This window comes from Notolepis coatsorum, assembly GCF_963971535.1.
Source record: "Notolepis coatsorum genome assembly, chromosome: 5".
Taxonomy (NCBI): Eukaryota; Metazoa; Chordata; class Actinopteri; order Aulopiformes; family Paralepididae; genus Notolepis; species Notolepis coatsorum.
The window spans coordinates 64,797,491-64,811,880 of record NC_140169.1 but is presented as its reverse complement, the minus strand read 5'-3'; the positions used below and the strand labels follow the sequence as shown (position 1 = coordinate 64,811,880).

Genomic DNA, 14,390 nt, shown 5'->3' with positions numbered 1-14,390 from the left:
AACTGCATTCTCGAGACAGTGCCAATACCAGGATCTGGCCGGTACTGCACTTTCGGAGTCCCAATACGCCTTTTCCAAAATACAGCTCCGTGACAACATCCGGGATATTAAAATGGAATAAAAACAAAAACAAGCTTAACACGTATTTATACGTGGTTGGCCGTCAAGCGCTGGCTCCCAATCACGTATATATATACGTGGTTGGCCCCGAATCTGTTAAAACAGGTTTTTGTACAAAAAAAAGATACAGACCACTAGCCTAGCTGTTTTAAGCTAGGCTAGTGGTCTGTATCCGCTTCCATTAATTTGTGCTAAGCTAGGCTAGCTTGCAGCCGGATAGCTTTCTACTGAATGCACAGAGAGGAAATTGGTATCCAACTTCTTGTCCGACTCTGGAGAAGACGGTAAGAGCATTTCCCGATTGGCATTCCTTTAAGTTGTACTCAGTCCTATTCCTATGTATGCTGTCAAGCTTTCAGTGCTGCTCATGCAACATTAAAAGGCAGAATCTGTAATGCCATCAAACAGCAACCTCTAAGCCAGGGGTGTCAAACTCATTTTCACAGAGGGCCACATCAGCATTATGGTTGCCCTCAAAGGGCCAAAGACCGTATAAATGTTAATGTAATGTAAAATAAATGTAGCTACTCATTTACATATTGTTAAACATGTTGTTTCTGTATTTAATACGTATTCAAGTTATACATATTGCATATGCATTTGCATAGATGTAAAAATATATGTTAGCTTATGTTATTTAAAAAAATACTTTTAGTTAATCAGAACCCCATATTACTCCATCAATCAATGATCAAACCATTCAAGTAAATAACAAAGAAGAATATCATAAAATACAAGCTATGACATTAAGTTTGTTCAAAACCTTTTTGTCTCAAAAAACTGAGCGCCCTCCAACCTAACAAGGCCACTGGCCATGACAACATCTACTCAGTTGCCATGGTAGAGATTGAAGCATTCAGGTGAGCCCTGTGACAATAATTCGTTTATTTTAATATAGATATAATATAGACTTAAATCACTTTTTTTTCTTCTTAACCTCTGATACCCGGTACCGGGCCAAGATTTATTTATCCATTTGACACAATATTTCTGACACGGTGAATACATTCCCTGACGCGTGAGCCTCCCACGCGTTACTACTCGCCACTGAGAGATCGAGCTGCGCAGGTGAAAAGATGCGACTGCTGTTACCTCAAGTACCGGAGGGGACTTGTGCTATGTATGACTTAGTCCACATTGCAGCCGGCTTGTGGGAGGCAAGAAACAGCGTTCGAGACAGGGGAGGGTTGAATTGGATGATACGAAATTGGGATGGGAGAAAATATAGAAAAATGGGAGAAAAAGTGGATAAAAAAAAAAAAGAGAGAGGGAGAGACATGGAGAGAGACGACACAGGGTAGTTAAAGAGAGAGGGAGCGGCATGGAGAGAGACGACACAGGGTGGTTAAAGAGAGAGGGAGAGAGACAACACAGGGTGGTTAAATAGAGAGGGAGCGACATGGAGAGAGACGACAGGGTGGTTAAAGAGAGAGGGAGAGACATGGAGAGAGACGACACAGGGTGGTTAAAGAGAGAGGGAGAGACATGGAGAGAGACGACACTGGGTGGTTAAAGAGAGAGGGAGCGGCATGGAGAGAGACGACACAGGGTGGTTAAAGAGAGAGGGAGAGACATGGAGAGAGACGACACAGGGTGGTTAAAGAGAGAGGGAGAGAGACGACACAGGGTGGTTAAAGAGAGAGGGAGAGACATGGAGAGAGACGACACAGGGTGGTTAAAGAGAGAGGGAGAGACATGGAGAGAGACGACACAGGGTGGTTAAAGAGAGAGGGAGAGACATGGAGAGAGACAACACAGGGTGGTTAAAGAGAGAGGGAGAGACATGGAGAGAGACGACACAGGGTGGTTAAAGAGAGAGGGAGCGGCATGGAGAGAGACGACACAGGGTGGTTAAAGAGAGAGGGAGAGACATGGAGAGAGACGACACAGGGTGGTTAAAGAGAGAGGGAGAGACGTGGAGAGAGACGACACAGGGTGGTTAAAGAGAGAGGGAGCGGCATGGAGAGACGACACAGGGTGGTTAAAGAGAAAGGGAGCGGCATGGAGAGAGACGACACAGGGTGGTTAAAGAGAGAGGGAGCGAAATGGAGAGAGACGACACAGGGTGGTTAAAGAGAGAGGGAGCGGCATGGAGAGAGACGACACAGGGTGGTTAAAGAGAGAGGGAGCGACATGGAGAGAGACGACACAGGGTGGTTAAAGAGAGAGGGAGAGACATGGAGAGAGACGACACAGGGTGGTTAAAGAGAGAGGGAGAGAGACGACACAGGGTGGTTAAAGAGAGAGGGAGAGACATGGAGAGAGACGACACAGGGTGGTTAAAGAGAGAGGGAGAGACATGGAGAGAGACGACACAGGGTGGTTAAAGAGAGAGGGAGCGGCATGGAGAGAGACGACACAGGGTGGTTAAAGAGAGAGGGAGAGACATGGAGAGAGACGACACAGGGTGGTTAAAGAGAGAGGGAGAGACATGGAGAGAGACGACACAGGGTGGTTAAAGAGAGAGGGAGCGGCATGGAGAGAGACGACACAGGGTGGTTAAAGAGAGAGGGAGCGACATGGAGAGACGACACAGGGTGGTTAAAGAGAGAGGGAGCGGCATGGAGAGAGACGACACCGGGTGGTTAAAGAGAGAGGGAGAGACGAGACAGGGTGGTTAAAGAGAGAGGGAGCGGCATGGAGAGAGACGACACAGGGTGGTTAAAGAGAGAGGGAGAGACATGAAGAGAGACGACACAGGGTGGTTAAAGAGAGAGGGAGAGACATGGAGAGAAACGACACAGGGTGGTTAAAGAGAGAGGGAGAGAGACGACACAGGGTGGTTAAAGAGAGAGGGAGCGACATGGAGAGAGACGACACAGGGTGGTTAAAGAGAGAGGGAGAGACATGAAGAGAGACGACACAGGGTGGTTAAAGAGAGAGGGAGAGACATGGAGAGAGACGACACAGGGTGGTTAAAGAGAGAGGGAGAGACATGAAGAGAGACGACACAGGGTGGTTAAAGAGAGAGGGAGCGGCATGGAGAGACGACACAGGGTGGTTAAAGAGAGAGGGAGAGACATGGAGAGAGACGACACAGGGTGGTTAAAGAGAGAGGGAGCGGCATGGAGAGACGACACAGGGTGGTTAAAGAGAAAGGGAGCGGCATGGAGAGAGACGACACAGGGTGGTTAAAGAGAGAGGGAGCGACATGGAGAGACGACACAGGGTGGTTAAAGAGAGAGGGAGAGACATGGAGAGAGACGACACAGGGTGGTTAAAGAGAGAGGGAGCGGCATGGAGAGAGACGACACTGGGTGGTTAAAGAGAGGGAGCGACATGGAGAGACGACACAGGGTGGTTAAAGAGAGAGGGAGAGACATGGAGAGAGACGACACAGGGTGGTTAAAGAGAGAGGGAGCGGCATGGAGAGAGACGACACTGGGTGGTTAAAGAGAGAGGGAGCGGCATGGAGAGAGACGACAGGGTGGTTAAAGAGAGAGGGAGAGACATGGAGAGAGACGACACAGGGTGGTTAAAGAGAGAGGGAGAGACATGGAGAGAGACGACACAGGGTGGTTAAAGAGAGAGGGAGAGACATGGAGAGAGACGACACAGGGTGGTTAAAGAGAGAGGGAGAGAGACGACACAGGGTGGTTAAAGAGAGAGGGAGCGGCATGGAGAGAGACGACACAGGGTGGTTAAAGAGAGAGGGAGCGGCATGGAGAGAGACGACACAGGGTGGTTAAAGAGAGAGGGAGCGACATGGAGAGAGACGACACAGGGTGGTTAAAGAGAGAGGGAGAGACATGGAGAGAGACGACACAGGGTGGTTAAAGAGAGAGGGAGAGAGACGACACAGGGTGGTTAAAGAGAGAGGGAGAGACATGGAGAGAGACGACACAGGGTGGTTAAAGAGAGAGGGAGAGGCGACACAGGGTGGTTAAAGAGAGAGGGAGCGACATGGAGAGAGACGACACAGGGTGGTTAAAGAGAGAGGGAGAGACATGGAGAGAGACGACACAGGGTGGTTAAAGAGAGAGGGAGCGGCATGGAGAGAGACGACACAGGGTGGTTAAAGAGAGAGGGAGCGGCATGGAGAGAGACGACACAGGGTGGTTAAAGAGAGAGGGAGCGGCATGGAGAGAGACGACACAGGGTGGTTAAAGAGAGAGGGAGCGGCATGGAGAGACGACACAGGGTGGTTAAAGAGAAAGGGAGCGGCATGGAGAGAGACGACACAGGGTGGTTAAAGAGAGAGGGAGCGACATGGAGAGAGACGACACAGGGTGGTTAAAGAGAGAGGGAGAGACATGGAGAGAGACGACACAGGGTGGTTAAAGAGAGAGGGAGAGACATGGAGAGAGACGACACAGGGTGGTTAAAGAGAGAGGGAGAGACGACACAGGGTGGTTAAAGAGAGAGGGAGCGACATGGAGAGAGACGACACAGGGTGGTTAAAGAGAGAGGGAGCGGCATGGAGAGAGACGACACAGGGTGGTTAAAGAGAGAGGGAGCGGCATGGAGAGAGACGACACAGGGTGGTTAAAGAGAGAGGGAGAGAGACGACACAGGGTGGTTAAAGAGAGAGGGAGAGACATGGAGAGAGACGACACAGGGTGGTTAAAGAGAGAGGGAGCGGCATGGAGAGAGACGACACAGGGTGGTTAAAGAGAGAGGGAGAGAGACAACACAGGGTGGTTAAATAGAGAGGGAGCGACATGGAGAGAGACGACACAGGGTGGTTAAAGAGAGAGGGAGCGGCATGGAGAGAGACGACACAGGGTGGTTAAAGAGAGAGGGAGCGGCATGGAGAGAGACGACACAGGGTGGTTAAAGAGAGAGGGAGAGAGACAACACAGGGTGGTTAAAGAGAGAGGGAGCGTCATGGAGAGAGACGACACAGGGTGGTTAAAGAGAGAGGGAGCGACATGGAGAGAGACGACACAGGGTGGTTAAAGAGAGAGGGAGAGAGACAACACAGGGTGGTTAAATAGAGAGGGAGCGACATGGAGAGAGGGAGAGAGACGACACAGGGTGGTTAAAGAGAGAGGGAGCGGCATGGAGAGAGGGAGAGAGACGACACAGGGTGGTTAAAGAGAGAGGGAGCGACAGACACAGGGTGGTTAAAGAGAGAGGGAGAGAAACGGTGTAATTTATCCTTTGTGCTCAAAACACATTGATAATAATGACATGAACACGATTTACAGGATAAATTAATATTCCTGGGAAACTGATACTGTGATATAGTAAGACTGTGGAGCTGTACACATATACAGTACATAATACAATACGTATACTTATACAGTAAATATGATGATTCTATTCTGTGACTTGTACAATTTTTGGTTAACCTCTTAAGCCCTAGCCATATTTTCAAAAAATACATACAGTACCTAAGTAAATGGGAGATTGCTCCACTTCTACAAGGGCCATTAGCATGTTCCTGGTATCTAGGGACTTCTATGGATCTCAGGGAATGTATTCACCGTGTCAGAAATATTGTGTCAAATGGATAAATAAATCTTGGCCCGGTACCGGGTATCAGAGGTTAAGAAGAAAAAAAAGTGATTTAAGTCTATATTATATCTATATTAAAATAAACGAATTATTGTCACAGGGCTCACCTGAATGCTTCAATCTCTACCATGGCAACTGATAACTACAAACTATTAAAATGGCAAACATTTCTTTTTTACCCCCTCCAACAACCGACTAATCGACAACTAATCGATTATGACAATAGTTGGCAACTATTTTTATAATGGATTAGTTGGATCTACGTTGTGCTGCACCTCTATGGCCTGTTGTTGAAGCCATTTGATGTGAAGCAAAGCCTGTTAACACTTAGTTTGTGTTTTTTTTTTTGGACTTTAGGCCCTACACAAGTTAGAGTTAAAAATCTAAATGGATATGATCGGTATCATGTTCCACCATGAATGCATGAAAGGGGGGGGGGGGGGGTCGTTTCTGATTATTGATTACCAATAACGGCATTCGTTATTGCAACATCATACGCTGACCGGGTGGATGGCTATGAGAACAAGGCCCGATCAGACTGAAATTGACGTCAAATCGTTCTTACCTGTGGCCGGTTGGATTCCAAAAACAATTTCCCAGTTATTTGATCGCCATCTGGTAGATCGATATGTCCATTGGCTGATGCTATATTCCTTTACTGCATACTTAATTCGGCGTCGCAAAAAGTATTCCAGGCGATCTGGTGAAGCCATAGCTTTAGGCTAACAGAAAAGCTAACCCGGAGAGAAAAAACAGTGACACCCGGTCTGCAACAGGGGAAACTGCATTCTCGAGACAGTGCCAATACCAGGATCTGGCCGGTACTGCACTTTCGGAGTCCCAATACGCCTTTTCCAAAATACAGCTCCGTGACAACATCCGGGATATTAAAATGGAATAAAAACAAAAACAAGCTTAACACGTATTTATACGTGGTTGGCCGTCAAGCGCTGGCTCCCAATCACGTATATATATACGTGGTTGGCCCCGAATCTGTTAAAACAGGTTTTTGTACAAAAAAAAGATACAGACCACTAGCCTAGCTGTTTTAAGCTAGGCTAGTGGTCTGTATCCGCTTCCATTAATTTGTGCTAAGCTAGGCTAGCTTGCAGCCGGATAGCTTTCTACTGAATGCACAGAGAGGAAATTGGTATCCAACTTCTTGTCCGACTCTGGAGAAGACGGTAAGAGCATTTCCCGATTGGCATTCCTTTAAGTTGTACTCAGTCCTATTCCTATGTATGCTGTCAAGCTTTCAGTGCTGCTCATGCAACATTAAAAGGCAGAATCTGTAATGCCATCAAACAGCAACCTCTAAGCCAGGGGTGTCAAACTCATTTTCACAGAGGGCCACATCAGCATTATGGTTGCCCTCAAAGGGCCAAAGACCGTATAAATGTTAATGTAATGTAAAATAAATGTAGCTACTCATTTACATATTGTTAAACATGTTGTTTCTGTATTTAATACGTATTCAAGTTATACATATTGCATATGCATTTGCATAGATGTAAAAATATATGTTAGCTTATGTTATTTAAAAAAATACTTTTAGTTAATCAGAACCCCATATTACTCCATCAATCAATGATCAAACCATTCAAGTAAATAACAAAGAAGAATATCATAAAATACAAGCTATGACATTAAGTTTGTTCAAAACCTTTTTGTCTCAAAAAACTGAGCGCCCTCCAACCTAACAAGGCCACTGGCCATGACAACATCCCCTCCAAATTCCTCAGAGACTCAGCAGCCGCCATCACCCCAGTCATCACACACATAATAAACCTCTCCATAAAACAGGGACACGTCCCCAAGGACTTCAAAATTGCGAGAGTAACACCCCTGCACAAAAAAGCAGTAAATTAGATCCAGGCAACTACCGCCCTGTTTCTATCCTTACCTCCATCTCGAAAGTCATGGAAAAGATTGTATATGAACAGGTCGAAAAATATCTTGCGGAAAAAAATCTAATCTACGAATTCCAATCTGGCAGAACATCCCACTCCACTGACACATGTCTTCCCTATTTAAACGACCACATCAAACAAGAGGTGGACGCGGGCAAATACTGCGGCATGGTCATGCTGGACCTACAAAAGGCCTTCGACACTGTCAATCACACTATTCTGATTGACAAGCTAAAAGCAATTGGTTTTGATAGTCTATCAGTGAGCTGGATGCAATCCTGCCTGGAGGGGAGAGAACAGATGGTGGAGGTAAACGGTACCCTATACCCCTCCCTCACAGTAAGCTGTGGTGTTCCACAAGGAAGCATACTAGGTCCGCTACTGTCGTCAGCTTGTGACTGCAACTTGTTCCTGTTTGCGGACGACTCAGCCCTGCTGGTCTCTGACAAGAACAAGTTACAGGTTGAAAAAACCCTCAGCTCGGAACTAGGCAAAATCTGCATATGGCTCGCTGATAACAAACTATCATTACACATGGGCAAAACAGAGTCCATTCTCTTCGGTTCAAATAACAAACTCAGCAAGACCGACGGCTTCTCAGTTACAGTGGGTGACAATATTGTCACAAGGAAAGAAGATATTACCTACCTGGGTTCAATCCTAGAGGCAAATCTTTCCTGTGACAAAATGGCATCCAATGTAATAAAAAAAAGTCAACCAACGAACTCGATTCTTGTACCGGATCTCCTCACTGGTAAACAAGAATACCCTGAAGACTCTGGCAGGAGCACTCATTCAAGGGTACTACGACTATGCTTGCACCTCATGGTACCAAAGCACCTCAAAGGCGCTAAAAACAAAATTACAAACATCTCAAAACAAACTGGTCAGACTACTGCTTGACCTTACTCCTAGAACCCACCTCACCCCTGCCCACTTTGACAACCTAGGATGGCTTAGAGTAGACAACAGAGTACAGCAACTTGCAATGGGCCTGGTCTACAAGATACACTACACGACCAAGGTACCCATGTACATGTCAAAATACTTCCCAAAGGTCAGTGAATACCACGATCACAACACCAGAGGGAGCTCCACAAATCATGTTAAACCCAGATTCGGCTCAAACAAGGGACTAAACACGTTTCGCAATTATGCCACATCAATGTGGAACGCACTACCCAAAGCTGTAAAGGAATGTGAATCACTACCCACTTTCAAAAACACTCTCAAAAACCACCTACGGGAGACTGCAATTCGAAACTGGCCCCTGTAAATGTCCTAACACAACCCCCTCCAATGTACAGTAAAAATGACCAAGTATGGTCTTGTCAATATTCCAATGTACAGTGTTGCTTGTACAGTTGTACAGTGTCCCCCACCCACCCATCCTACCCAACCCCCCCCCCCCCACTCCTACCCAACCTCCCCCCCACCCACCCAACCACCTCCAATGTACAGTCCCCCCCCACCTACCCAACCTCCTCCAATGTACAGTTTCTACGTCAAATGTATATACTTCTTTTCTGGACTCTTTTCGTATCACAAACAGTACTGTATTTGCAAATCTGGTATGTCATAAATGTATAGATGTAGCAGTACTGTCTATCTCTATGTCATATATGTTACGATGATTTGAAAATGGGGGACCCTGATGTAAACAAGACGAAAGTCTTTCTCTGGTCTGCATCCCCTTAACAATTGTATGTATTGAGCTGTACTGTACTGTACCCATTCTGCAATCTGTTAATAAAGTTTTCAATCAATCAATCAATCAATCAGTCAAGAGGGGCAGAACTAACAACTGTGAGCTGCAAAGAAAACGTGGGACAGATGTAGCAGATGTTACAAAAACAAATGGCTGCACACAACCTTGCAGAAGCCATACATCCAACTAATGGAAGATAGTTTAATTAACTTTATTAACAGATTGCAGAATGGGTACAGTACAGTACAGCTCAATACACACAATTGTTAAGGGGATGCAGACCAGAGAAAGACTTTCGACTTGTTTACATCAGGGTCCCCAATTTTCAATTCGTAATGAAATTGCTATTATGTGTCTGCATGAACACACAACTGTAACTGTACTCAAAAATAACAAAATAAGGGTTGTCTCAGTTCACAACTATATTGGTCAAGTTTTGGGTGGGACTTCTTATTCAATTGAGCGAGATGCTCGGTTATGTCACACAGCCAGTTTGCATCTGACAGTTCAGACAATATTTCTTCAACCCTTTGTTACCTATTCCACCTGGATCTTTTTGTATTTTGGGCTGTAAAATTGTCAAAAAATGTCTGAGGAGTAAGTGCTTTTGGCTTTTTTCCTTTGTTACTTCATCAATACCTCAGATGTTCAACATACATGTATGTGTAAGAATGTGTAATAACTAAGGCTGTAAAAGTTAAAGCTTTATTAACGCATTAACCCACAATTCTTTTAACGCCGCTATTTTTTAACCCAAGATTAATGTTTAAAAAAATTTAAAAAAAAAAAGATTATTATATTTTTTTTTTACCAGAGCTCTTGGGGGCCACATCAAATGATGTGGCGGGCCACATTTGGCCCGCGGGCCATGAGTTTGACACCTATGCTCTAAGCAAAAGAGCCACGCTTAGTAATTGCACTTTGTTTATAATTACAATACCAAGTGTGGCTCTTTTGTATAAAGGAATTTGAGAATAAATAAAACAGAATTTGAGAAAGAAATTCAAGTTGTGGCTTCTCTGAGGCCCTATGTGTACCTTGTATTTGCCAGGCTTCTCTGAGGCCCTATGTGTACCTTGTATTTGCCAGGCTTCTCTGAGGCCCTGTGTACCTTGTATTTGCCAGGCTTCTCTGAAGCATGTGTACCTTGTATTTGCCAGGCTTCTCTGAGGCCCTATGTGTACCTTGTAGTTGCCCAGGCTTCTCTGAGGCCCTGTGTACCTTGTATTTGCCAGGCTTCTCTGAGGCCCTAAGTGTACCTTGTATTTGCCAGGCTTCTCCTGAGGCCCTATGTGTACTTGTATTTGCCCAGGCTTCTCTGAGGCCCTATGTGTACCTTGTATTTGCCAGGCTTCTCTGAGGCCCTATGTGTACCTTGTATTTGCCAGGCTTCTCTGAAGCATGTGTACCTTGTATTTGCCAGGCTTCTCTGAGGCCCTATGTGTACCTTGTATTTGCCAGGCTTCTCTGAAGCATGTGTACCTTGTATTTGCCAGGCTTCTCTGAGGCCCTATGTGTACCTTGTAGTTGCCAGCTTCTCTGAGGCCCTATGTGTACCTTGTATTTGCCAGGCTTCTCTGAGGCCTATGTGTACCTTGTATTTGCCAGGCTTCTCTGAGGCCATATGTGTACCTTGTATTTGCCAGGCTTCTCTGAGGCCCTATGTGTACCTTGTAGTTGCAGGCTTCTCTGAGGGCCTATGTGTACCTTGTAGTTGCCAGGCTTCTCTGAGGGCCCTTTCTCACTCAGCCTTTGGGATCGAATCACCGTCCGGAGCACGGGGGGAGTGTTCTCACTCACCCCTTTTGGGGTGCGAAACGGTGCTGATTCGGGGGGCATGGCTTTGCGAGCTTGTACCTAAACAACGGCGTGGCGCCTGCTGCTGACATAACGTCATAAACTATTCGACCAAGCAACATCGATTTAGCAAACATGACAAGCCAAAGGATCACTGTGGTCAGCTGCCGAAATTAAATGCTTGCTGGCATTTTGGGCTGATGAGAGCATTCAGCAACAGCTGGACAAGACGCATAAAAATGCTGACATTTATGGAAAATTTGCCGATCATCTGGCTGTGCACGGATTCAACAGATCGGTCGAGCAGTGTCGAGCCAAAGTAAAGAAGTTTGAGGCTGCAATATTTAAAAGTACGAGATGTGGTGCGTAATCCGGCAGCTCGTCTGATGAGAAGGACAAATTTCCGTGGTACGAGGCAGTGGACTACATTCTCAGCAGCAACCGTCCAGTGACCCTCCGTTGTTCAGTCAGAAACCACCAACAACAAAACAACGGAGGTGGAGAAACACACCAACTTTGGCCGACCTACCATCGAGTCCATGTGAGTACAAGTTTAGCAATTATATTCATCTATATTCTCATGCCTTCAGTGTCTGCCTGGTCAGTCTGTGGCAAAACCTGTGTTTTAGCATTATGCAAAGTTACTGTAGTTGGTTTTATACAAATACACTAACTGCCCACACAAAAAGGGATATTTTGGTTGTAGCCTGCCTTCAATTAATTTTATATTTTTGCTTGCATACAGGCGTTTCAGATGGCCAAGTCTCAACACCCGGCGGAAGAGGACTGCTGATGAAAGAGACACTGTGGTTGCCTTTATAGACCTGACCAATAAGAGATGCCTGGATTTCTCCCAAGCAGAGGATCTGCGTTCAGAGCGAGAAGCGAGAAGTTTGGACTTGAGGAGCAGAGCGAGAGGCACAGCAGCCACGAGGACCTGTGGAAGCGAGAGGTCGAGCTGCGCAGAGCTGATAACGAGGAGGCAGACCGCAGATCAGCCCAAGAGAGCGTGCGTGCTGACCGCAGAGCAGAGCGAGAGAGCGCGAACTTCATGAGGATGATGTGCACTATGTTCGAATCGCAGCGCACTGCACACCCACAGCCTCCCGCCCCTCAAAATTATGAGAACTTTGGAGAACAGCTCAGAGCTGCAGCGCCTGCAAATGACACACCATCTACACCACCTACCTATCACAGGCTATAATGATTGTAGAAGGAATTGCGTTGATGTGTAACGAAACAGGTGTTTCCCTTCTTTCTCCCCCATCCCTCTGCACATTTTTTAAATTGTACATTTGAGTAAAAATAGGTGCCTTAACAGTTATATTATGTTTTATTTTGCATGTCTTTTTTTTTTACCATGCATATCTTGTCATCTATATTTTTTCAATGCCTATTGTATTCTATTTTATTATTGTATTTTGCACAATATAATAGACAGACACTGTAAATTGTATATAGCATAGTAGTGTACATAAGAACCAGTTTATCAGGAACCTAGCATGTCTTTTTTTCCCCCATGCATATCTTGTCATCTATTATTTTTTCAATGCCTATTGTATTCTATATTATTGTATTTTGCAATAATAGGAACCTAGCATGTCTTTTTTTTTTACCATGCATATCATGTCATCTATATTTTTTCAATGCCTATTGTATTCTATTTTATTATTGTATTTTGCACAATATAATAGACATACACTGTAAATTGTATATAGCATAGTAGTGTACATAAGAACCAGTTTCTCAGGAACCTAGCATGTCTTTTTTTCCCCCATGCATATCTTGTCATCTATTATTTTTTAAATGCCTATTGTATTCTATATTATTGTATTTTGCAATAATAGGAACCTAGCATGTCTTTTTTTACCATGCATATCATGTCATCTATATTTTTTCAATGCCTATTGTATTCTATTTTATTAGTGTTTTTTGTACAATATAATAGACAGACACTGTAAATTGTATATAGCATAGTAGTGTACATAATAACCAGTTTCTCAGGAACCTAGCATGTCTTTTTCCCCCCATGCATATCTTGTCATCTATTATTTTTTCAATGCCTATTGTATTCTATATTATTGTATTTTGCAATAATAGGAACCTAGCATGTATTTTTTTTACCATGCATATCATGTCTTATCTATTTTTTTTAACAAATAAACCTCTTGATACCTCACATTGGAAAGATTTGCACCGACTTATTACTATGCACTGTTAAGAGTTTGCTAGTTTGTACATTTTAGATTTAATTTCCCTGATACTGAAAAAAAGAGGAATCGTTTAATAGTTTAAGGGATACATCGTTTAATGTCACTGTTATTTAACTGAAGTGAAAGGGATAATGGTCCAGTCTGGCAAATGAAGGATTCAATATTATAGTATCACCATTGTATCACTGGGCCTGGCCAGCACTGTCCACCTGCACAAAGCCAGCTAACACTCAGGATAAAAATGTGTTGCAATACCAAGTTACAATAAAGCTAGATAGATAGATACCACTTGAGACATTATAATACATTTCAATGACTATAGAGCACATTGGTGGTCGCACTCTGACCCGGAATGAGGGCGGTACGCGACCGGTACGGACAGAATGAGTGAGTGAGAAAGGGCCCTGAGGCCCTATGCGTACCTTGTATTTGCCAGGCTTCTCTGAAGCATGTGTACCTTGTAGTTGCCAGGCTTCTCTGAGTCCCTATGTGTACCTTGTAGTTGCCAGGCTTCTCTGAGTCCCTATGTGTACCTTGTAGTTGCCAGGCTTCTCTGAGTCCCTATGTGTACCTTGTAGTTGCCAGGCTTCTCTGAGTCCCTATGTGTACCTTGTAGTTGCCAGGCTTCTCTGAGGCCCTGTGTACCTTGTATTTGCCGGGGTTCTTCAGGGCACAGATCAGGGCCCCGTGGCCCCCCATGGAGTGACCAGAGACCGACATCCTCTCTGGGTCGGTGGGGAAGTTAGCGTTGATCAACTTGGGAAGCTGAGAGAGACAAGGGGTGGTGTAATGGAGCAACAATAGTATTATAATATTACTCATAATATTATATCTAGTAGAATATCAAGTAAACAGAGATTCATAATTGTATATTATTTATTAGAATACCAAGTGATCGGAGATTCACGTTATAATATTTAGTAGAATACCAAGTAAACTGAGACTGATTATAATATAGTATTATTTAGTAGAATACACAACAATAATCCAGCCGACCTCCTGGGTGATGTAGGCGTACATGCGGTAGTTGGTCTTCCAGGGCTCCTCGGTGGCATCGACGTAGAAACCGGCTCCTGTGCCAAAGTCCCAGCTCTCGTCTTCACCTTCGATGTCACAGCCACCTAACCAGAGAGGCACAGGAAAGGTTAACAGCTAGGAGTAGACAGGCACAGGGCGAGGTTA

The 14,390-nt window shown here is 44.9% G+C and overlaps 1 protein-coding gene across 1 annotated transcript in view; it reads right to left on the bottom strand.

The window, feature by feature from the left end:
• esd (esterase D/formylglutathione hydrolase) overlaps nucleotides 1-14,390 on the bottom strand; it is a 73,256-nt gene that overhangs the window by 18,918 nt on the left and 39,948 nt on the right. The window contains exons 5-6 of the mRNA XM_084313771.1: nucleotides 14,205-14,329; nucleotides 13,854-13,973 (exon numbers count right to left, since the gene is read on the bottom strand). Of these exons, the coding sequence (XP_084169897.1) occupies nucleotides 13,854-13,973; nucleotides 14,205-14,329 (245 nt within the window). The remainder of the gene's footprint in view (nucleotides 1-13,853; nucleotides 13,974-14,204; nucleotides 14,330-14,390) is intronic.